This window comes from Vidua chalybeata, chromosome 25 (assembly GCF_026979565.1).
Source record: "Vidua chalybeata isolate OUT-0048 chromosome 25, bVidCha1 merged haplotype, whole genome shotgun sequence".
Taxonomy (NCBI): Eukaryota; Metazoa; Chordata; class Aves; order Passeriformes; family Viduidae; genus Vidua; species Vidua chalybeata.
The window spans coordinates 3318185-3343304 of record NC_071554.1 but is presented as its reverse complement, the minus strand read 5'-3'; the positions used below and the strand labels follow the sequence as shown (position 1 = coordinate 3343304).

General features: G+C 50.7%; 1 protein-coding gene across 3 annotated transcripts; it reads right to left on the bottom strand.

The window, feature by feature from the left end:
* Nucleotides 1-754: 754 nt before the first annotated feature.
* On the bottom strand, nt 755-25120 carry WDTC1 (WD and tetratricopeptide repeats 1). 3 transcript variants are annotated; one of them, XM_053964351.1, is made up of 17 exons: nt 24754-24889; nt 23967-24084; nt 19255-19402; nt 16816-16899; nt 15733-15779; nt 14487-14598; nt 13875-14062; nt 13304-13486; nt 12926-13020; nt 11676-11791; nt 10523-10598; nt 9830-9926; nt 8383-8556; nt 4870-5105; nt 4328-4496; nt 3729-3921; nt 755-3608 (listed from the first exon to the last, which is right to left on the bottom strand). In XM_053964351.1, exons 3-17 carry the CDS (start codon nt 19360-19362, stop codon nt 3411-3413), a joined length of 2076 nt encoding a protein of 691 aa, XP_053820326.1. In that variant the 5' UTR covers nt 19363-19402; nt 23967-24084; nt 24754-24889; the 3' UTR covers nt 755-3410. The 3 variants fall into 3 exon arrangements, with proteins under 3 accessions (XP_053820326.1, XP_053820324.1, XP_053820325.1); XM_053964349.1 differs by lacking the exons at nt 23967-24084; nt 24754-24889 and adding an exon at nt 24944-25120; XM_053964350.1 differs by having other exon boundaries at nt 23967-24889.

Genomic DNA, 25120 nt, shown 5'->3' with positions numbered 1-25120 from the left:
GAGAAGAGTTCAAATGGATTCTGAGAATAACAGCCTGGTTTTCTAACTCTCCCTTAAGGCCTGCAGATTGGACAGCAAGGAAATACTTGGGAGGTTTTGCAGCAGGAATCCGGAGGAAGAAGTGAGTTTGTGAAATCCTTTAGCAAAGGAAGAGCTCTGTGTGCAAAGGGCACAGCATGTACGGCAGGGAATGTGCTGCTGCTGACACCGGAACCCCTCGGGAGCTCCCTCAGGAAGGGTGATTCGGGCAGGTGACCCCATGTCTTCCTGAGCCCCCAGCCCGGGCCAAGGGACTCCCCTGGGAGCAGCTCCAAGCCAGGATGGGCTCATGCAGCTCCGTGCCTCCACACTTCCCTCGGGCTCCTGGGCTCAGCAGGGGCCTCCCCAGGATTTCAGAGTTCTGCTGTCTCTGAGAGCAGACACAGGGACTGCTGGAGCAGCTCTGCAGGATGTGCTCCCTCCCCTCCTCCCATCCCCACCCCAGTGCTGGCAGCTCCAAACCCTCACTCCACCGACACCTCCGAGTTCCTAAACCTGGATAAATTAACTCAGCGCTGACTCCGTGGCCATCACAATTTAAGGGCCACATTTTGGGTTCCCCAGCCCCCTTCCCACGCAAGTGTTTGGAGCCTCTGTTCTCTGAAGAACTGACAGCACCTGGTCCAACCAGGCCACCCTCCACCCACCCTCACAGAGGAGAAAGGTAGAACAAAACCACAAGGATCCCCTGAACAAAAAGACACCAAGAAAGAACTAGAACAAAGAATTGTTTAATCGCTTAACCCTTTCTCTTCCAGGGACCAGAGAAACAAGTTTTCTGCTCCTTCTAATGAGGGCAGTAAGGCTCGTGTGTTACCTCTACAACTGCAGGGGCAAAGTTTATGAGATGATCGTCTTTAGTACTCAAAAAAGCGAGAAGCAATGGTCACTGCAACACTAAGAGAATCCTAGAGTCTCCTAACGGAGAGCCCATTGCTAGAATACAAAAATAAAGGAGGCATCCCTGCATATCCCAGGCTAGAAAGAGTTAACCAGAAAGAGCAGGAAGAAGCTTTCCCAAAGAGGGGGTTGAAGTAAACAGCAGAGGTCAATAAAGCAACATCTTCTCCTGACTTCCCCAGTGTGTTTTTTTTCCTTCATGAATAAATACAAATTCCTCGTTAACAAGCGACAAGCAGGTAATCTGCCCACAGCAAGGGGAAAAGGGGCTAGAGGCAGAAAGATTTTCCTCTCCCCTTCTCTCCTATTATTATTAATCTTCCTTTTTTTTTTAACCAAAGCAGCCATTAAAAACAGCAACCCACTGCAGAGGCAGGGAATCTGGTTGCTTTCACACTGCAACTGGCAGGTAAAAGAGCTGCACTGTCTCACAAGGGTAAAAAAAAACCAAAAAATAGCTGCCACAGCAAAAGGTGAATGGGGAGGGAGAGGTCTGTTCTCTTCAGAGCTTTCCATCTCAGTCTCTCAGTTTAAAAATCAAAGTCTGCAGACGTTGTCTACTGAAAGCTGAAAAAAAAGTTTGAGTGGGAGGAGAATAGGAAAAAAAAAAAAAAAAAGAGGCTACATCTAGTAGGAAGCCTTAAGCAAAAAAAGAAAAGGGCAGACTATGTCAGAAAGCCACCCAAGTGAAGAGAATTTTCTGCTGCCTCTGGGTTTGGAAGAGCAGCAAATGCCGGGGGTGCACCTGGCCACGCCCCCAGCCAGGTGAACTCACCCTCAGCACGAGAGGGGAGGCCGATCCTGCCCTCACAGCCAGGCAGAGCACGGGGAGCTGGTCCCTTTGAGGGGCTCCCGCAGCAGCGGGGCGAGCGCGGGCTTCACCCCGGGACAGAGCAGGAGAGTCTGTCCGAGGGGCACCCTCGGCTCTCAGCCCTCCCTCTGCAGGAACAGAGAGATGCTGCCAGCTGACCTCTCTCGCTCCTCATCTCCAGGATTGTTCTGGAAGGCAGAGGCAGCCCTGGCTCAGGCAGCCCCACGCAGCTGCGCTCAGCAGTGCCTGGCAGCCAGAGGCAGCCAGGGGAGGAAAGAGAGGCCTCTCATCTTTCCACAGCAGCAACAGGAAGACCAGGGATTGCACCACGTGGAAGAACAGCACACACACATGTGCACACACTCCCAGACACACACTTCACACCCCTGGGACCAAGGCTAACATGTTCAGACCTTCGGCAGGAAGAGACACGAGACAGCGCAGAGCGGTTCAGATCTCCAGGGGCTCTTTGGTCTTAGTTGATAGTCCTAGAAAAAACAACCTCCAGAGGTGGTTGTAGCACAGCTGTGTAAGATCTGTGGGGTATTTAGTGTTTGGCAACTGCAAGAGGGGAAAACAGGGCTGTGTGTTACAGGAGGGGGAAGGAATGGAAGTACAGTGCTGTGTTTCCAGGTGTGCTCCTGGCTGTGCAGCCAGCCAGGCCGTGGGGACTGGGAACAGGAAGGAGAGTTCCTGAGAGGACCACGAATCCATCTGATGTTACACCAACGAAGAGGCAGGGAAGGCCCACCTTGGCCAAGACAGAGCAGCCACCTGCACAAAAATGCTGCTTCTGACAGCTCCAGACTGTAGCTGTATCATTCACACGGCAACAACATCCTCAGCTCCTGCACAGGTGACATGGAGAAGAGGAAGCGAACACAGCTACACACCTTGGGCAATGGAGAGGTGCTGTCACCTGCCCTTTTCCTCAGCAGCTTTAGCTACACAAGTCCTGGGCCTCTGATCTAGCCTGTGCCCATTGCTGTCACCTCCCTGCAAGGACTCAGAGACCACAGGAGGGAGTATCAGAACTGGGCAAGCTCGTTTTGCCCCGTGGAGCTGCACACACCCAGTGCCTTCACTGATCCCTCAGCTATGACAGGGGGACAAGACAGGCAGCCTCCAGTCCTCAATACAGCACAGCTACATCTGCTGACGTGTCTGAGATGGAAGCCAGAAGAAAGGTGTTCTGGGACAAAACAGGTGTTTCATGGCCAACAACCGTAAACCAGGGGCCTCTAGACAGGCTGGTAGCACAGTCAAGCTTTCAACATCACTGCAGTAAATTCATTCCATAACCCCTGCCCTAGGTTTGTATTTTATTCAGGAATTTAACATCCCCCCTGCAATGCAGGCAACAGCCCCTGTACCAGATCATACAGCAGCTCTGGAAAAATAATCACCAGTTACACTGCTCACAGACAACTCAAAGACCCCTGCTGGGACTAAATTCCACTAAAGGCAGACCCCGGACTGCACTGCCATGGAAGAGGAGGAGGTGGTGATAATTTAGAGACGGCCGCTCCTGTCCCTGCCAGCTTGTCCTACCCTGTGCATAGTGCGAAACAGTGCAGTCATTCACCAGATAAAGTTCAGGACCAAGGAAACTCGGTTCCCTTTCAGCCAAACATTTAGAGGAAGGAGAGGCAGCTCTGTTTTAGCTGGGCCGGCATTGGACTTGCCCCTCTGAACTGTCTTCATCATCTGAGCCTCCAGCCCCACCACTGGTCAGTCCTGTGATCCGGTAGCCCATGTTGAGCAACATCACCTCCAGTGGGTCCGCGTTCATCCGCCGCTGGTTGGCTTGGGAAGCACCTTCCATGTCCACGACCACGCGGCCGTTGAGGGTCTCACTCTGCAAGACACCAGGGGAGAGCACTCAGGACCAAGGAGGGGCTGCTCCTGCTGCTGCAATGGGAGATCCCAGTGGGAAAAGACAGCAGGAAAAGAGGGAGGCTCTGGCTACAGCTCTTACCTCCGGCCTGGGGTTCCAGAGTCGCACGACCGGGTCGATGCCACTGGTGGCCAGGAAGCAGTAGCTGGGATGAGGCTGGAGACAGTTCACAATGGACTCGTCTCCCTGCAGCACACGCACCAGGTTGGTGGTTTCCTTCTCCCAGATGAAGAAGGAGCCATCGTCCGAGCCGCTGACGATGTACTGGGCGTTGCTAGGGCAGAGGAGCAAAGCCTGGGGGTCACACTCAAGAGCCAGGCTCCAGCAGGCTGAGAATTTCACATGGCTTGTCATCAGCAGGTTGACATCCCTCACACTTACGTATCCAGATAAAGCTCCCCATGCTGGTTCCCTGCATCCCCAGGAGCCCTGTTTTCAATCCCAAGTGGATTTCTGAATTGCTAGCCCAACCAGGTCCTCTGTGGATCTGCTCCTCATCAGCTGCTCATGCAGCAACGTGGGAGGAGGGTTCCTGTCAGCTCCTCCCAACCCTCCAAACCAGTGTGTCCATGTCATTTTATGAACAGTAACATGGGGCTATACGCGAGGCTTCCATGGAACAGATAATCCTGCTGCTGTTCACTCCTGTCCTGCACCCTTGCTACCATCTGCCAGCATACCTGCCAAAGAAATTGGCCTCCTTGATGTCTGTCGTGGTGTTACAGTGGCCGCAGTACCGGAACTTGTAGTCGTAGCTGCGCTCCCTCAGCACCATCTCATCCTCAGAGATGGAGTCCTTGCGGCCCGTGGCTCGCAGCCGGATGGGGCCACCCCCCTTCTTGTCTTCAGCTGCAAGGACAACACGTTTCCCTCAGCACCCCTGGGGGAGTTCTAAGCAAAACACACCCCAGGAGACCCCAGCAGCCTTAGAGAAGAGTTAAGGGCAATTCCAGCAGGAAGCAGGGCTCAGAGCATGAGCTTCCTTCCTTCCAGATTATCTCCTGGCTACATCAGACTCCTTTTATCACACTCTCACTCAAGAGCAAACCAGGACCAGGCACAAGGAAAGAACAGGCTCGGGCCAGTTTTTGTGCACAGCAACAATCAATCTCTCTCAGAAGTTGGAGCTTTACTTCAGAGGGGCAGTTTAAGGAGGAAAGTCCTTGTGTGCTCATTAGATTTCACTGTAACCTTGGAGAAGCCCAGGAGGAGCAGCACTCACCGTTATCACTCTTGGAGAAGAGGGCAGCATTGATGTCCCTGTCTAGTGCATCGCAGGCACTGCTGTGTGCTTGTTCTGGAAACTTCCCTTTAAAGTCATCCAGACACTCCAGTGCTTCTGCCACGTACTTGAGTTCAAAGAGACAGCGGGCGAGGCGGAAGTGGGCCTTCAGGTGGCATGGATTTAGGGATATGGCCTTCAAGCAGTCCCTCAGAGCATCGTAATGGTCCCCATCCCTGAGGAAAGCAGAGCGGTGGATCAGCCAGCCCAGGCAGCAACAGCAAACATTTTCCACTGCTGTTTCCCAGCCCTCATTTCACTGCACAGCTTGTTGTTTCCAGCTCTCTACACAATCCCACACCCCAGGAGCTCACTAACAGCATTTGCTGTGACTCGGGGGCACCACCTGACCCAGCCCAGCCTCCCCAAGGCCTCAGCAGACGCCCACAGGCAGCTCTGGGATGTGACCACACCAGGCTGCCCCGCCAGCCTGACCTGCCATTTTAAATCCAAGAGAGCAGAGCTCCCTGCTGCAGCACATTTCGGGAAGTCCTTTGAAGATGGAGGATGCAGCAGCCCTCTGGCCAGGCAGCGCAGCCCTCCCGTGCCAGGCGGGCTCCCTGTCACAGCTCAATCGTGCCCCTGTGTGGACACACGGCACAGCTCCAGCCCACGGAGCCCCGGCCAGCAGCTGCAGGACCTCCCACCACCAAGGGACAAACGTCTCGAGCAGGAACCTTTTCTCACCTTTACAGGAAAAAACGGCAGAGTTTTAGAAGTGAGCGTTACAGCAGATGGACTGTTCTGGGTATTTGTATCCCGTTTACAGCCTGATTTCCCAAGCTCAGGGCTCTGGCAGTGAGGCTGTCTGTGGATGTGTTCTGGAAGCAGGATGGACTTGGTGAGCCCTGTGTGGTGCCCAGCTCAGGCTGGCAGGGCAGACACACCTGGGGTACCTCAACTGCTCAGACACCACAAGCTGCCTAAACAGAGTGCCAAGGCTCCATTTGATGGTTAATAATAGTAATAATAATGATAATGTTTCATATCTGTAACCTGCATGCCCCACTGTGACTGACCCATCCCTGGAAGTGTCCAAGGCCAGGCTGGACAGTTCTTGCAGCAGCCTGGGATAGTGGAAGTTGTCCCTGCCCGTGGCAGGGAATGGAATGAGACGGGCTTTAAAGCCCCTTCCAACCCAAACCATTCCAAGATTCTGTGCACTGCACCCACCAAGGTCCAAAACACTCCCAAGGAGAGGATGAATTCACAGAGCAGCAATTTTAGATCACGTGAAACCTCTGTCAGGGGACCACAGGTAGGCTCAGGTTGGAAGGGAGCACTGAAAGTCATGCAGGACCCCTTCCCTGTACAAACAGGGCTCCCTACAGCACATTCCTCAGGACTGTGTCCAGTTTTTGATTATCTCGAGTAAAGGAGACTCCACACCCTCTGTGGGCAGCCTGTCCCAGTGCTCTGTCACCCTCATAGTGAAGAAGCTCTTCCTCATGCACAGGTGGAACAGGGAAGCGGCGTCTCAGTGTCTGGACTTATTAAGGGGAGCTCCAAATCTTGCAGGAGCTTGTTTTGCAATCCATGCACGCTGCAGCTCCCTCCTGTCCAGGTGGGTCCTGGACACTCCCCAGCACAGCCCTGCCCATGAGATCTGCAGCAGGAACATGGCTCTCCGGTACCTCTGCAGCACTGCCAGGGTTAATTCAGGACACGCAGCAACAGGCCATTTTTAGTCAGAGAAAGAGGGAATGCAAGTTACCTGTTAGGGTGACAGACAGGTGTCCCACACTTGCACACATGACTGGGCTTTTAAACTGCTTTGCCACCCTCAAACATCCTTCAAGCTCAACTACCAGCATTGGCAGCCCAACAGACTGGTGTGAAAATGGACATGGTAAAGCAGGCTCTGACTTCTCCCTTTGTTACAGGATTGACTCAGCTTGTGCAAAACTAGAAATCAGCTCAGTACTGCCAACGTGGACTGCTGAAAGCAATCCAGAGGGGGATGCAGTTGGCTTTTAGGAGCAAAATTTCAAAGGACAGCCTTAGAAGTGCTGGAAAATATGAGCAGCATCTTAAGGGAGATGAACAAGGGGAGGTTAGGAAATTACAGACCTTCCTTTTTTCCTTGCTCTGTTATTCAGAGAATGAGGCCAAAGCAGAACCTGCAGGGTTCTGAGGGTGGCCTGTACCTGTACCTGCTCCAGACATCAAGAACACCTCAGAGACACATAGTGGTTCAGCCTGGGTCACTGTCTGCCTCTCCCCCTGCTCAGTGACATCCCAGCCACCTTCCCCACACTCCACAAACTGTTCCTAGCAGAAAAGTGCCCCTTTTCTGCACCTGGCAGGTATCACCTCAGTGCTATTGAAATCCTAGCCCCTGCATGCCACAGAAACCCACTGTGTATGTTTTCCACATCTTCCTGCTACCCAAAACTGTGGCAAAGCAGTAGCTGACACACTGAAAGGTTCAGATGTGCCAGCACCCTTCGGGAAAAATGATTCCTATAAGAAAACTGTCATTCATGAGATCAGCACTCAGCTTCTGTGTTCCATCCCTTAATCTCAACCTATTGTTCTTCTCCTTCTGAACACTGAGGTCTTTTTGAGGCAGCTCCCAAATCTCCGCTATTGCAAAACAGCCAGTAGGCCAGTTACCAACAGTCACAACAACTGCTGGCTGCTCTTTATCTTGGCAAGAAGAGAGGAGAATTCATACTGGGGATTTCAGCAGGGAGAGGAGAAGGATATCCTCACAAAGCAAATGGAGATGAAGGACCACAGCTATTTTAAATATGTTAATGGCAAGTCATGGTACTCAGTCTTGCTCTACTCAAGGGGACAGGCACTAAAATAATTCAGCTGTATCTTGCAGATGCAGCTCTGGCCACTGGTCAGAGCAGACATTACCTACTGCAGAGGCTGACAGGGTGTTTTGCAAGCAGCAGGGCAGAATCCTCTCCGGACTGCAAGGATCCACCACCTCCCCAGACTCCCCCAGAGGTTTGTTTCCAGTCAAAGGAGTGTGGGTTAACTGGGGTAACACAGGAACCACTAGGTCTGAGTGTCTGCAGTGTGAGGTTCTTGGATAAAGCAGTAACCAAAGCCACCCCAGTAGCCCTAAAGCAACTTCTTGTCATGGGATATTATAAAGCACAGTCACCATTACATCATGTGTTGAGAGCAGATTTAAGAGCCCTTATTTAATGCAAATCCAAACCATCCAAAGAAACACAGACATCCTTGGAGACATCCAGAATGCTGTGAATCATATGTGGATTTTGGGTTTCTTTTTAAACAGGAAAGGATCAGGATTTCACACAGCACATCAGTAGGTGGGCTGTGCCTCCCCAGAATTTGTCCAGCACAGACTGCTGCACCACCCCTGTGTGCCAGAGGTGCCCAGTTATGTTTCAGTGTGACAACCCCAACCCTGCCTGCCAGAGGGACCAAGGTGGCCCCTGGGAGTCACCTGCAGTGACACTGCCCCCTTACCACTTGCGCTTCATGTAGGCAGCAGCTCTGTTCCCATAGAGCATGGCATTGTTGGGGGCCTTCTGCACAGCTTTGCTGTACAGCTGGATGGCCTGCGTCCACAGCTGGCAGGCAAAGGCCTCGTTGGCTTGTTGCTTGATCCTCTCCAGGTATGGGGGCAACTCCACCTGGGGGCTGCAGGAGAAGAAGGGAGCAGCACAGGTAAGTTGTATGTCCTTTGCTCCAGGTTAGAGTCTGCAGTGTTTAGTTCCAGCTTAGCTAATATTTGCTAGACTTCCTAAAAAAAGATTCAGGAAAAGGCAGAAGGGATTCTGGACCTGAAGAACTGGAGTTTAAGAGGAAAGTTTGGTTTTGACCACAGAATCCCAGAATAGTCTGGGTTGGAAGAGAATGTAAAGCCCATCCCATCCCACCCCCTGCCATGGCAGGGACGCCTTCCACCACCCCAGGTTGCTCCAAGCCCCATCCAACCTGGCCTTGGACACTTCCAGGGCAGCCAGAGCTTCTGTGGGCACCCTGTGCCAGGGCCCCCCACCCTCTGGCAGTCTCACTACATCATTTGACTGTTTCCAATTTTTCTTCATCTACAGACACACTCCAAATTGAGCAGTGGGTATTTTAAGCATCAGACTTCACCAATACGTCTTTGTTTCGACTGCATAAACAACGTTTCCACTGCTCTTTTAGAAATGCACAACCATGCGCATGCAGAAGCATCTGAGCTCACCAGGCCCATGCTCCACAACCCAAAATTCCAGCCCCATTCCTGCTGCCGCGGTGGAGGGGCCATCTAGAGGAGAGGAGCTGAAACAGCCCACAAAGTGACTTCGGAGGAACCCAGACTACCCATATATGGTATTAAATAAGTGTCTTGACTTTGAACCAAGTCTCAGCAGCTGGAAGAAAAACAGCCACCAAGATGTGCTGCTGCTCCTTCACCCCAACTGCATTTTGCTCCTAAAGAAAGAAATCAGCAGGAGCAATAGAAGAGGCTCCATCCAGTCCTAGCTCCCATGTGCAGAATGGCACTAGTGTTCCAGTGTTGTCACAGAACAATTCTGGCTGCTTCAGTTAAGTTTGCAGCAGGCAAGTGCCCAAAAAATGGCAGAGGGAAGCAAGGTTCCTTCACCTGCCAGCCTCCGCCACTATCAACACACAGTTCCTGCAGGCCAGGAAGCAACTACCACTCAGGACACTTTGCTTCCAGGCCTGAAAAATCATTTCTTGGTTTTGTCCACCTTAATTCATCATAAGAGGAAATATCCTCACAGACAATTCCTCCCAGCCCAGGCACAAGTGGCCAACACAGCCCCAAGGACAGAGGCCACTTGGCAATCCAGGAACAGGGCAAGGGATTTGAAGCTCACACCTTTCTGGCAGCACCTCACCCTGAGAGAGGCAAAGGACAAAGCCACAGAACCACCTGGAGAGGCAGCTGTGCCCTCACCTCACGTGTGCCCTTCCCTCGGCCAAGCGGAAGCCATTGCTGTGGAGATGGATCCCATTGGACACTCCATTGGTAGAGGTTTTTCCATTCTGCACTTCTGAAAGTTAGAGAAAGATATATACAGCCATGCTAAGTATCAATGTAGATTATACAAGCTCAGGGTTTATTTTACAGCAGGGCCAACCCAACACGACTGCTCCATTCAGAGCAGAAACAAAACTTCCATGATTCCACCTGCTCCAGCCACCTGGATTTGATTTTTCCTCTTATATTTAGAAATCTCTGCAGTGTCCTTTGTAATACAATTCTAGATCAGAAAACCAGACACACAGAGAACTAAGTGCTAAGGGAATTACTTTTGACCAATTTCAGGCCATGGTTGGAGTATCATGGAATCCTGGAATGGTCTGGGAGGATACCAGGACCTCAACCACTGAACAGTCTACTTAATCCCTGAGCACAGCTTCAGGCACTCTCAACTCACACACCCCCCACCCTCTCCACATGGCACGTCTGCCCTCATGTTTTGTCCCACTGCAGAAGGATTTTAGCACCAGGGTATGAACTGCACTGCAGAAGCAGCCTAGCAACACCCACAGCCTGCTTCATTCTCCTCCTGCACCCTGAAAATGAACTGTGCAGTACAGAACTCCCCTCTGCTGTTTGCTCCCTTTGTGACTGCATCACACTTACCCCCTGAAGCGTGGCACTTCTTTGGGAGGAGAAAAGTGTATGGTCGCTGCTTGTATGTCAGATCAAACAAATAGACCTGAGGAAAGGAAAAAAGAGCATGAGACAAATCTGCAAAACAGAGATGCTCAGGTCAGAAATAAAAAGAGGGCTCAGTAGGTACATAGATCCGTGTTTGTGTTTGCTACTTCCAATTTTCTCACTGGGAATCTTTTTTATAGATAGACACACAAGGGATGGCAGCAGTAATTGGGGTGTGTCTCAGTCCAGCCCAGTTCAGAGAGAACAACACTGACTAACAGGAACCTGGTCTTACTCCACACCTGCAGAATTAAAAAGATGACCTGACCACTGACCTACCTGCTCAGAAAGCTTCATATTTCAATTAAGCAACTGAGATATTTCAATTAACACCATGATAATGAAGAAACCAAACACCTATTGACAAAGAAGAGGCAGGACACTGAGGAAAAGTCTCCCTAAGGTGAAACCAGTATTTCCCGAGAAACTCCCAGGGCAGCTCTGTGAAATCCTAATTTACAGCTGTACTGGGACAGGAATGGACAGCCCAGGCCAGTCCCACGGTTCACCCTCTCCTAAAGGGAGTGAGTGCACGTGTGAGAAAGAGCTGGAGAGGACAAGCACAGTGCAACCTGCCCACAAGCAAAGGTCCTGTTTAATCCACGCTGATTAATGCTGTCAGGAGGATTTTCTCATTCCATTGATAGGCTTTACAAAAGATCCATGAATATCACCCAGAGCTTAAAATTAAAGCAATCAATATTCCAGGTGAAGGCTTTTGCTTCTCCAAGTTCCTCATTAACTACATTCTATTATAGAAGCAGTTTGATGTTTCAAGAATGAGTTATGAAATCCTTTCTAGGTCAACAAAGGTCAGTTCCAGAACTGGTTTTGTTTATTTTCTTTCCCCTCTTCCAGAGAGTGAAACGTGAATTGGAAAACCACAACAGAACGTGGTTTAACTTTGATCAGTGACAGCGTAACAAATATATCCCTAATCCCAAGTATTTAGTCTGAATTAATCAGAAAGCAGTTTAAAATCAATCACATTACCCACAGAGAAGTTGCTGTACCTATTTTCAGTAGCACACAACAATGTCCACTGACCCAATGTGAAGCTTTTCTGCCTCCTTACCTGCTCCCCTCCCATGTTGACCAACAGCTCGGTGCCATCAGGGCTGAAGGTGACGTACGTGGCCACTAGGACCCTCAGCCGGTTGTTGTAGTCTGGAAGCTTCACTGGGAGGTGCCCTGTGGAGAGGACAAGTCCAGAATTATTGGCTTAACTCTTAACTGTTGTCTTTGTCCTACCCCAGCTGCTCCCTTTTACAAGAGCAAAGCCATGGAGCACAAGCACCCATGGGATTTTCCATTTCCCGCTGTTTACAGGATCCTTCCACGAGGAACCAAACCATGCACAGAGGCCTTTTCACAGGTTCTGGGAATTGATGCCCCATCTCTGGAAGTGTCCAAGGCCTGGCTGGATGGGGCTTGGAGCAACCTGGTCTAGTGGAAGGTGTCCCTGCCCACAGCACGGGTGGAACAAGGTGTGTTTTAAGGTCCCTTCCAACCTAAACCGTTCCGTGATTCCATGATTCCAATTTTGCACAGCAACCCCACTTGAAGACAGGAATCATAACTGCCTTGTTAACAATGAGCCTCCAGAACCCAGCAAATCTCAGTTTTGGGGATTCACTAGGATTTGGCTTTTGTGATTTGTGGCCATCTGCAAATACCTCCATCCTCAACCCCCTAATTAGGTTTCCTTAATAAAGCCCTCAGCACAAGGAAACCAAAGCTCCTAAATATTCAGCTCACACACAGGTTCTGTTCTTCAGACAGCAGATGTGTTGCATGACCAATTCAGGGGACCTGAGGAATCCTCTAGTGGGAATCATCAGGAGCAGGACTGTCAGAACTGGTCTGCTGAACATGCTGGTCTGAGATATTGTAAAAAAAAAAAAACAAAAAAAAAACCCCAAACATTTTGGGGTAAAAGAGAGTAAATAATGAGCACTGGAGAAAAATGTCATCTAGATTGCTCAGATACTGCATCACTGATTCTTCATCTGCAGGATGAGGACAAGTCACTTCTGTGCCAAAAAGATTTTGAGCAGCAGCTTTGCTGGGACCAGTTCCAGGAAAGCCTATAGAGCCCAGGTTATATCCAATCCTTCACTGTGCAGTAGGAGTGACAAAAACACAGTTATGCTGGACAAAAAGCAGCAAGGCTAGCTCACCACCCCAGTGAAATGACCTGCAATTCCATGGAACATCCCATGGCAGAGCTCCCCTGAGCAGGGGTTTGTGTGATGGGCAGAACTCTGTCTCTGCAGGCAGTGGAGTCCCCGGTCACCCCCATGCCGCCCAGAGCGAGGCCCGTACCTGCCACATAGTACTGAGCCGCCCCGTCCGGGAGGGGCTTCTGCCGGTCACAGAACGTGTGCACTCCAGCTGAGGAACTCTGCTTCATGCTCTTCCTACCCAGAGAGAGGAACAGCCTTATGATAACTCCAGCATTCAGCTGCTGGAAGCCTCATATACACCAGCTTTTCTTGTCCACCCACGAGGACAAGGCCTGCTGCCAACACAGCAATGGGGTCACCAGCCTCACACCACCCCGGTGTGCTCAGCTAAAAGACTTTGGGTGACAGAAAAAATGGAGGGAAACTTCCCAGAAAGAGGCGAGTGCTGGACCCCTGCAAGTCCCTCTTCCCACCAGATCCCTGCACCAGGAAATCCCCAACAGCCAGGTGCTGTTACCTGTGGTTGTGGATCATGCGGATGTCATAGAGCCGCACAAAGGGCCCGCTGGCCCCCACGGCCAGGTAATTGTTGTCCTGGGGGTTCACTGTCAGGCACTTGGCCTCCACCAGCTGCCCACAGTACTCAGTCAGGTCTATCAGCACCTCAGAACGTTTGCTGTTCTCCCGCAGGTCATACTGCCTGCAAAGGGGTGGGAGTGAGGCAGACATATCACGGGGGAACAGAAGCAGCAGGAAGAGACTCATGCGATGTCCTGAGCTGGGACCACACACTAGGCCTCAGTACCAGGATAATCATTAAAAACAGATCTATAATGTGCAGAGATTTATTCACATTCCAAATGAAACTCCCAAGTCATGACCTGCTCCTTTTCTGGCCTCCCTTTCCAGCAGTGAGGAAAATGGAGGAGCTGAGGAGAGTCTTTATGACTCTACAAGATACATCTTTCCAGTTTTAGGAAAGGGAGAGATGAGCTTAAGCTGTTTAGTACAGAGACAGCCTCCCTTCAGGTCTGTGCACAGCACACATTGTAATGGTTCCCAAAACCAAACCAACCGGAATTCTGTACCTGATTAAGCCATCTTCTGCTGCACTCCAGAAAGTGTTTGGCCACATGGGAGCCGTGGCAATGCGCTTCACTCTGTTGGTGTGATCTCCAAACATGTGCACAGTCTCCTTGACAGTCAAGTCATGGACGTGCACCTTGGAATCTGCAGCTCCCGTGATGAGGATCCGATCCCCCGAGTGCGGCAAGAACTGCAGAGAGGGATTGGACACTCAGCTGGAGAAGCACTGGGGCTGCTCACATGGACACCCTGGCAGTCACAGAGCAGGAACTCTGCTTCAGGAATGTGGGCCAACCCATGTTATTCCCTATTACACAGGTCAGTATGCACACTCAAGAGTCACCAGCTATAGCAGGACATAAAAGAGTGTCTTCATCCCACATCCCAATCTGCTACAACAATTTCCTTCCAACTCACTGAGAGAATAAGCTTGGGATCTGCATAAACTAAGTGCAATATTAGATTTAATCCTTTTCCCCATAATTAGAAATATTAATTTTTTTTTTTTGCGGGAGGTGGAAGTGCTTGCAGGAAAATGTTTCCCAGCAAGGATTTATCCTTTTACTGCTCAGGTTGCTGTTTCTGTTAGCTGCTCTTTCCTTCTAAGCACATACCTTGACAGAAAAGATGTTTGCAGTGTGTCCTGTGTGCATAGAAAGGAGTTTCTTGTGGTGCAGAGGATCCCACACAATGGTATGCTGGTCATCAGAGCCAGAGGCCAACAAGCTAAAAGGAACAGGAGACAAATATGCACCATAAATTCTTCTGTTCCACACCGTGCCCGGGTCTGTGGAGCTGTTTGACCACAGACATCCATTAAATTAATTCAGCCCTAACCAGCCCATTTCCTCTCTTCCCTCAGCTCTCTGTTCTTGCTGCTCATCCCTTCAGCCAAGTCTAGAAGCTAAAGCAGACAAATAGCAGCTCCACAGGAAACACAGTTGACTGAGGGATCTCACCACATTGTGATGGGAAAGCAGGAGTGTTTGGTCAACAGCAAAATGCAGGGTCTCCACCTTCCCTACCACCCTGGCTGTGTTAACTGCTCCACATCATCTCTGAAGCCCAGCCAAGGCATTCACTCCCAGGCTCCAGAGGTGCCCAGGCAGTCCCAGGGCTCAGGGGGTGAACCACAAACTGCTTTTAAAGTCATTGCAAGGTGCTCTTGGCCTTGTCCATCCATCTGCATCTGGACCAAAGGAATCTGACATCTGCAACTCTCTGGTCTTTTAAACTTAGATTTTTTCATAGCCATTCTCTTTCAAGCACATGAAATTTTCACTGGTAAATAATTCTGAAGAGTATCAGAGGGCAGACTTTGGATGTTGTAAGAGGCATGTGCAGAAATACCCACTCTTCCTCCAGTGCACTCATTTCTCACACAGAAACTCTTCATTTCACTTGGTTACTGGAAGTTGCTCTTTAGAGTCCCTCTAAAATTGCACAGGGGCTAATTCTCTACCTCCTTCCTTGGATATCTGTCCACCAGCAGCAGCTTTTAACAGCATGGTGAAGGGGGTGGGGAAATGTCACCACCACTGGGCAAATCCTAAAGATTCATTATAATCCATAATACCACTTAAGAGAAGAGAAGAGAAGCAGACTTCAATCTCCACTTCTTAGTCTGACCATTTCCCTTCTGAACCAACTAAAGGGCCATTTCTAATAATACCCAGATATATTTAACAAAATAAAGCTTCTTTTGAAGCGTGAGCTCTACTACAGCTCAAAATTTGAGCTTGAGCTCTACTTTACTAGAAATGGGAAGCAGCTGCTTATGATAACATGACCTACATCCTACTCTTGGGAAAACCTGGGGTTATGGCTTTGCTGATTCCCCAAATTAAGCCACATACTTACTCTCCTTTTTCATTCCATTCCAGACAGTTGACACACCCAGAGTGACCCTGAGGGAAGGAGGCAAGGGAAGATGGCATTACTCAAACTTCAGATGTATCAAACAGAGCTGTCCTAAGACAAGGACACAGTGAGCTCCTCACAAATAACTTCTTCCAATAAAAGTAGGTTTTTTTTAATTCCAACCCTGCAACGAACTCCACATGCTCAGTAGATAAGCACCTCCAGAAAAGACAGACATGCTAGAGCAGTTGGGGTAGAAAAGGCAAAATGAAACAAATAGAAAGAGGTAGCGTTGAATAAAATGGCAGTTTAGTCTCAGAGGCTACAGCTGAAATCCTGCTGTACACACAGAAAGGTGACTTTCCTTCCAAAGCCCTTGGCTAGGCTGACAAATTACATGTACAGGCACTCTGGGAACACAGGGAAAATACACTTTTGATAGCTCTGTTAGAAGCACCTTGCTGCTGGGTGACTATATCATCCATCTTCATCCACATTAACCAACAACTGCACCAGGAAGCGGGGGAATGTTGAGCAGCATTTGATGTGGAAGATGTGACTGAAAAGGGGGACAAAAGAATCCTTTTCTCCCCCAAACCAAGGTAATTGATGTGTTAGAGGTTGGCTCAGTTGGGTGGAGCAGGGTATAATGGAGCAGTTGATAATGCCAAGGTTGTGGGTTTGACCCCCAGATGGGGCTCTTCACTTAAGACTTCAATGATCCCTGTGGGTCCCTTCCAACTCAGAATATTCTGTATACTCTTACAATCTTTTCTAAGGTGTGTCAGAGTGCACTACAACCTGTTCCTTAGGGATCCCATTAGAGCTGGGCACATTGAACAGATGACAGCTGTCTTCTTCAGGCATCAGTGCTGAGATTAGGTGTGCCCACCCTGTTAGAGGTTCTCCTGCAGGTGCACCAGGTAGTGCAGAAAGCTCATGCAAGCTCTCACTGGGCTACTCCTGGCTCTAATGCAGTTTCGGGGACCAAGAAATCAGCACTGACCTCATAAAACAGAGCAGTTCATACACTCCTGCAGCAAGGGGCACTCCAAGGAGCTGGTTTGCTCTCAGGACACTCACCTGCAGTTCAGCCTCCAGCCCCAGGCGGCGGATGAAGGGGTCGGTGACATGGTAGTGGCGCTCGAAGCCCAGCGCTCCCCTCTCCTGCAGGAGCAACGGGCACCACACTGAGCACGGCAAACACAACACTCCTCCTGCCCTCTCAGAGAACATTCTTCAACTTTAAAAATCACACCAGGTATTGGGGCATCCACAGGTCCTGTACTGTAGTAGGGAGTCACAGAATCCCAGAATGGTTTGGGTGGGAAGGGACCTCAAAGCCCCTCCAGCACCACCCCTGCCATGGCAGGGATACCTTCCACTGTCCCAGGCTGCTCCAAGCCCCGTCCAGCCTGGTCTTGGACACTGCCAGGGATCCAGGGGCAGCCACAGCTGCTCTGGGCACCCTGTGCCAGGGCCTGCCCACCCCCACAAGAAAGAATTTCTTCTCAATATCCCATCTAACCCTGTCCTTCAGCTCAAGGCCATTCCCCCTTGTCCCATCACTACACATTCTTGTTACAAGTCTCTCTCCATCCTTCTCATCCTCTGAACATCTCCAGGTGGGCAGATCTTAATCTTTGCCCCTGAACTGATTTAAAACGCTGTGTAACTCAGTGCCAGGCTCCAGCTGAGGAGCCAAAACCAGCTCTGGGAAGCCCACACTGAGGCAGAGTGAGTGGACCCTAACTGGGGCCTGAAAGAGAAGATATGGAAGAACTTGGGAATGCCTGCTATTATCCCTTGGCAAGGACTTCAGCAGGACCTCCATCCTGAGCACAGCAGTCCTGGACCAGAGCTGCCCAGGAGAACTGTGCCACTGCAGAGCCTGTCCTAAGGCACCAGCAGCATAGGGTGAAGAGCTGGGGAGTGGAACTGGCCAGCTGCCCTCAGTGATAGGTTATTCCTCCGGCAGGGAGCAGAGCTGCAGCACACAGGCTGTTCCAGAGGGATGGGAACAGCTGCCACAGAACTGCGTCAGTACAAATGAAGGTGAAGGAAAGCAGGACAGTTGTTTCCCCTGTGATCTCACAGGGCTCACAGATGCATCAGCAGATGGCTCTGATGAAAGAAGGCCAACTGCAGAGGCAGGAATGGAGGAGAGAGAATGCCAGTCAGATTTTGGATGGGACATCTAAATGAAGATTCTTCCCTAGGACTTGACCTAGCTGTGGTCTCACTCCATGCTACACTCGTCAACGTAATCCTTTGTCATCAGCATTTAGAGATGGGAACACCAATGTCAAAATCACCCTGGTGGTGCCCAAGAAATCACCCTGGTGGTGCTTGGAGCACATCAGCAGTCCCAGAGCAGACACAGAAGTGCTGAATTCCCTTCCCAGCCCAATGCTCAGTAATGAACTCCACACACCAAAAGCTATTTGAAGACAAAATGGAGACAGACATAAAAGCATTGGAGGCAAAACAAACCAGGCTTTTTGTAGGAGCTTCCATGACAGACTTCAGACCCCATGATGTACTTCTGTGGAGAGCATTCCTAAAGCACTGCAAGGCCCATGCAAGGTGCTGTAGGCATAATTCTGTGCTACTGCAGCCTCAGTGGCTTTGTGAGGGCTGTGGGGTAGGATACTGCTTTTCCTACAAGGAACTGCCTGACTTAGCAATCTTCCCAAGGTCACATGTCAAAGTCTGACATGCAGACAGTCTGAGACAGTCCCAGGCTAAGACTCAAACCACAGAACCAGCCCTTCCTTGTTAGGGCAGCAAAACAAATCTTTGCACATGGATTGAATTACAAGCTTATAACAGAGTTTATAACGGTACCAAACTGCAAAGCGAGCACTCGAGCTCCCAGTTCCTTATTCTGGCCACTCACAGATCCCTTTCCTGAATGCTGATTATCAGCAAAGCTGCAAATGATTTCAGGCCTCTGAGTCCCAGCAATAATTGCCTATTGTGTCTGCTGCAGCCAGTCCTTTCACGTTGATATTCCACCAAAGCAGCCATCAGATGACTGATCCCACCACTGCACAAGTTTTTTTTTCCCTACACAAAGGAAGTAACACAGCACTCTCTAAAGAAAAGGAGACAGAGAGGCTGTGACAGAGATCATTAGCTTTACTACAGTCAGAAATACCTCTGATGGCAAGATCACACGGGGAGAACACAGAAAGCAGAGAGGGAAGCTGGCTAAGGGCCTTTGTGGTGCCCTAACATAAGCAGCTCTATTTCTCTCTTCAACTCAGAAGGAACAGAGCTGCTGATGGCAAACCAGCCCAGGGAGAGGAACTGTGCTCCTGTCATGCCAGACTTCATCCCAGCTCTCCATTAAGGACAGTGACAGGTCCTGTGTGGTTGTTCCCCTAAGCTCCTTACAGGGCTTATCAACATGTAAGTAACAGAGATCTCGTTCCTGAGTAAAGGCAACACCAGTTTTTCCCACTCCAGCACTGACTCTCCCCTCTCTACCAACACCAGTGAACACAGGGTCACACGTACCTTGATCTGCCTGTGGATGATGTCCCTGGTGATGTTGGCTTTTGCCATCTTCTTGCAGTGGGGCAGACGAAGAGAAGCTGTGGGAAGAGCTGCTGTGCATCCAAGCATTCCAGCTGGGCCAGGATCCACACCGAGGGCGTTCAGTTACCTGAGGGCAGCACGGGGGACAGGGCAGGGACACCACACGTTAGGCCGCTCACACAGTGCCAGGCTCCCAGAAACAGTGGTGGCTAAGAGCTGGAAAGTTTGGAATAAAGGCTCCTGAAGAAACTCAAGGAAGGAACAATGGGAGAATGAATGTCTGGCTCAAGGCCGTTCCCAGTTTGTGGAAAAATTCATGATGAGCAGAATTCCAGGACTATATCAGCCTGGAAAATCCATGTTTCTATCCCAGCAGAGACCCTATGAGTCAGAAGCAGTTTCCTGTCCCAGGCTTCCCTCCCACCATTCCATGACCACTCATGTCCAATGTCATGTTTCCCAAACTCTACAACCAACAAAGATTATACTATGCCGTGAATAAACACAGCACTGATGCTTTTGGCCACATCTTCTCTCTCATTTACTACATTGGATTATCAGCAAAACACCCCTAAAATATCCAAAAGGACATTCCTTGGAAATCACAACAGCCAACCATGAGGTCAGAACTGAACACCTAATTACCTCAGCAAGAGAAAAGAGGTGACCAGTTAAAATTGAATTTCCAGGAGAAATTAAAGAGTTTTGCACACTCTTAATGGAGTTTAATGTACTAACCTAAATAATTGAAACCCCATGGAATTGGCTACATCTGCTAAAAAAACATTCAAATTGCAGACTGATGGTCACAACCCTGAGCTGGACAGGCTGCCTAGCAAAGGATCAGTCAGTCCCTGAGAAATGCTGCAATTCCCCCAGTTTCCATCCCACAGCCCGGCCCATTTAGGCATTTCTACAGTTCTCCTTAAAATAACAAAAAGAATGAAAATTAATTTTCAAACACCCATTTTGTCCTATGTAACCTTCTATCTTAAAAACATTTTCAAGCAGAACAAGCCAAATTTTTCCTCTTCTAAATGAGGAAATGCTGATTCATTGAAACAAGAGCATTTCACAGGAATGCCGCAACAAACAGGAGCCCTGGCAAACCTCATCTGATTCTCTGCAGTCACGGGAGGGCTTCCACTGGCCCTTCTGTCCCACCCTGCCACAGGCAAGGACACCTTCCACTCTCCCAGGGTGCTCCAAGCCCTGTCCAGCCTGGCCCTGGACGCTTCCAGGGACGGGGCAGCCACAACAACTTCCTCAGGAATGGTTCCCAAGGACAGGAAGGGGAGGAAGCAGCAGCATCTGAGCACAAGGGCAGGTGGATCTGCTGACTTTGCAGCTCCTGAGGGGTTTCTGAGCTGCTTCCCCAAACTTCAGGAGAGAGACTGAGGAGCAGGAGAGTGTCCAGGGAAGGGAATGGAGCTGGGAAGGAGCTGGAGTCCCAGGAGTGGCTGAGGGAATGGGAAAGGGGCTCAGCCTGGAGAAAAGGGGGATCAGGGGGGCCCTTCTGGCTCTGCACAACTCCTGACAGGAGGGGCCAGCTGGGGGGTTGGGCTCAGCTCCAGGAAACAGAACAGGAGAAGAGGGAACAGCTTCAAGCTGTTACCAAGACCATCCTCAAAAGACACAGGGACAATATCCCAGCACACCTCAGCACCTCAGTGCCTTCCACTCTTCTTAGAGCCTCCCTACAACATTCCCAGGCTCTGTCCACAGTCTCCCCTCTCCAAACAACATCCAGCTTCCTCCTCTTCTTCCCTGCCAGGCAGATTTCTTGTCTTCCTCTATGAGAGCAATTGGATTTGGCTCTTAGGACCCCGCTATGCCAGTGCCAGGCAGGCTGTCACCTCCCGACTGACAAACACCCCACTGCTCTTTTGGGAGCATTTTTGTCACATTTCCTACCTCTAGTTATGGCTAATTTCTAATCAGCTCCTTTCTCCTCCAACAGCACCAAACAACCTCAAGGACACACGTGGAAAAACGCATGTGCATGGAAAGATCCAGATCTCCCATACACAGCCATAAATAACCCACACCAAGAGGCCAGTTTAGAGCTAAATAAGTCACTGCAAAACCATTAACACCCTATAACCCCTCTGTACAAACAGACAGAAGGATTATCCAAACCTCCCAAAACCACCACTCCTTAACAGACCCAAATTCCCTGGTGTTTCAACAAAGACTCCTCTGTGCCAGCATTTTCTACCTTGTGGAGCCCTGACACCCACCCTGCCTGGGTGGGAGCAGCAATATAGAGGAGCTGGCTATTTCTGGGAGGGCTTTTGGGATTACTGATGTGTTGCGGAGCTTCCCAACTCTCTGGACAAGTCACTGCCAGCTGTGGTAACTCAGAGGTGGCCCAGGTCTCAGGAGATCAGCACATCTTAACTTTACTTCTTAAAAAATACAGGCGAGGAAAATCAGCCAAGAGATCAGACCTTGGGTAACAGGCTTGGATAAAACCCAGTCCAACAGGAATGCAGGAGTCTAAGGTGTCTCTCTTTCCAGGAAAGTGCTTGATTTGGCAACTGGATGGAATAAAATGCTCAAAGGCCTCCCAGATCTTGTGCCTTTGCTTGGCCAAGAAGGCTCCAAGAGCCTTTCCTCCTTTCCCTTTGCTATTTTTTTGTTATTCAGCAGGTATTCCACAACTACAAAAGCTCTGGCAACCTTTAAATTATCATGGAAACACAGACAAAGGATTAAGAAGCCCAAAATCTCATTCCAGATCACATTTTGAGCATTAGCCACAACTGATCACAATCCCAGACTTCCAGTTCCCATGGATATGACAGTGACCTCATTCAAATATTAAATAAATTAAAAATAAACAAATAAAATAAATATTAAGTGTTCTTAACACTAAATATTATTGACCCCACCACTGTACAGGTAGATCCAGCCTCCAATGTCAAACTGGATTAAAACAAAATCTCCCTAGATTTGTAGATCTCCTGCAAAATATATGTAATAAAAAAAAATTAAGACAAAAATCAACTGTGCCTCCCAATTTCTTAAGACACAAAGGCTTCCAAACATGAAGCCCCTCCAAAGAGTCTTTGTCACCACTAAAGGAATTGGAAATTCCTTGGAAACTTCCACCATGGAAATTGGCAAAGAATGTTCCTCTTTAGGCAAAACCACCGTGCAAATTCTGCTCTAACCCATTCTTGCAGCTTCTGGCTTTCAACTAACCCGGCACAACCAGCCCCTGGTGGAATGAGGGATTAAGTCCCAGAGTGAGGGACAATTTAGGACAAATCTGCACTGCTGCTACTAGGGCTGGCTCCACAAGTAGCTTCACTTTTGCTACACGTAAGAGATAACCTCATCCCTCCTTCTCTCTGTTCCAGGCCAGGCTGGACAGGCTTTGGAACAATATGGAAGGTGCTCCTGCCACTGCAACAAAATCATCCATAAGGTCCCTTCCAACCACACCATTCCATGATCCCGTGACCTCTTTGTGGTTATTTCTTGGATGACACCAGGGCACATTTCTCTATCACCCTTCAAGGACAACTTTCCCTCATCCCTCACTGCTCCAAACCTGCCTGGGACACCCCAGACAGGACTAAAAACCTGGGATCCGGTAACTGCTGTCACCTCCCCCAGTGACAAGCTCTCCTCAAGCTGCTCCCTGGAGCACACAGAGGATCAGCCCACCTGCAGCTCCTGCACTTTCCCCTGGACTCTCCAGCCGCTGCCACACAGAACTCCAGGGCACAAACGGAACTTTCGCAACGCTTAAATCCACAGTCAAAAATTAACAAGGCACAGATTTCCGTGGGCTCCAAATCTGGCAGGCTCTGTTTACACTGACAGTCACTTAAAAGCCCCTTAAGCTCCTGGGAAAGTACACTTCCAAAGGGTACTCCAGGGCATGGAGAGGAACACTCACTCCAAGCCTGGAAACAAAACCTTGACACTGATAACACAAATAATTCCATCAACTTAACATCAAACGCTTCCAACACAGCCTGGATTTGGGGGATGGCTCCTTTGCTTTGTATTTCCCTCTCATGGAACCACCTGAGCACCTCCCACCCACAGCAACACAACGACAGCGATGGGCTCTGCACTGAGGGGGCTGAGCCCCAGCCTTGGCACCAGCACTCTTTGGGAAAGCTCCATCCACCCCAAGGAACCCCACAGAGCAGCAGGACTCCTGAAATCAGCACTTTTAAACAAGCAATCCCATTCCTAACTGCTTGGATGAGCCCAAGTGTCTCAGGCTCCAAACTCAAGGTCAGTGGAAAAAAGCAGCACTCTGCACACCACGAGCCTCTGGATACATGGCTCATCCCAAGGGAGGATTCCTTAGAGCCTTCCCTTCAGCACCTATAAATTATTTCACCGATCCAAACACCACCCAGAATCCACCCTGAGAGGCTTAAGTGTAGATAGGAATATTTTTTTTTTTTAGGAAACCTGAAAAACCAAGAGGGAATGTCCTGGCTATCAGCAAACACCTTGTTAAAAGAAGGTTTTTCTCCAGCTGAAGGAGTTGTCAGGAGCAGCAGTGGCTCCCCAGGACAGATGGCTGGAGTAGGGAGCCAGAAGAAGAGGGTCTGAGGTGGGAGCCCTGACAGAGCCAGCACAGGGGACTCTCAGGGAAACTCTGACACGCTCAGGCCACACGGTGCTCGCAGCCCAGCCCTCCCACTGCAATCCTGCCTCACCCCTGACCCCCAGCTGGCACGTCCACGGGAAAAAGCGAAGACGCCAGGCAACCCCTCAGCCCCGCACAGGCAACACTCCAGTGCCAAGTCCCACGTGGAGCTCCAGGAAGGAGTTTAACTGCAAAGGAGGAGAGGCTGGTCCCCTCTCCAAGGAGAGGGGCTGCAGGACACCCACAGGGCAGGGAACGCTTCTGTGAAGGCTTTAGCCAGGGGACAGCGAGCAGAGGAGGGAGCAGGGCACGGTCACACCCAGGAAAGGGGAGAGGAATGTGAGGACAGGGCAGTGCCAGGGCTGGGACAGGGAAAGGAAGCCAGAAAGCAGGAGCTGTTCCTGGCAGGGGGGGCACCAGCAGATGATGCAGGGCTGGGGGGAAGAGGGCCTGGGGAAAACAGGGGTCAGGGGCTGGGGTGGGAGGATGGATAAAGGAGAGATCCTTAAAGGCAGTCAGACTCCTGGTAAAGGGAAGGGGGTGACACCTCGGGGAAATAAGGGGACACCTGACAGAGCCTGGGGTGGGGGGAACTGATGGGAAAGACAGGGGTGGGGGGAAATGTCAGAAAAGGGAGGTGAGGGGGGACAGCTGAGAGGGAAGGGGTACGTGGGGATGTAGCTGTCAGGGAAGGGTTTGGGGCCTACAGGGCGGGCAGCTGACAGGGAAGAGGGTACAGGGGCACAGCTGACAGGAAAGGAAAGCCGGCTGACAGGGAAGGGGGACGAGGTGTGCTGGACTGGGGAGGGAACGGGGGATGCGGCTGCCAGGGAAGGGGACACCGGGGGAAGAGAGACCTGCCAGGGAACGGGGCACCGGGGCCGGCTGACAGACAAGGGGCACGGCAGATGCAGCTGCGAGCGAAGCGGGTGCAGGGTGCAGCTGCCAGGGAAGGGGGCATCGAGGGGCGGCGGGCAGGGAAGGGATCGGGGTGGGGGGGTGTGTGTCAGGGCGGCGGGGCCCGTCCGGCCCGCGGGGGCCCGTTACCTGTCAGGCCTCCCGGGCGCGAGCGCAGCGGGCACGGAAGGTGGCGAGGCTCCATCCATGCAAGGCAGAGCGGGACGCAGCGCAGGGGCTGCGGCGGGGCCCCGGCCGTGCCCCCCGCCCCTGGCACCCCCGCCAGCTCTCCGGGGCTGCGCTGCGCCCCCCGCCGCCGCACGCTGC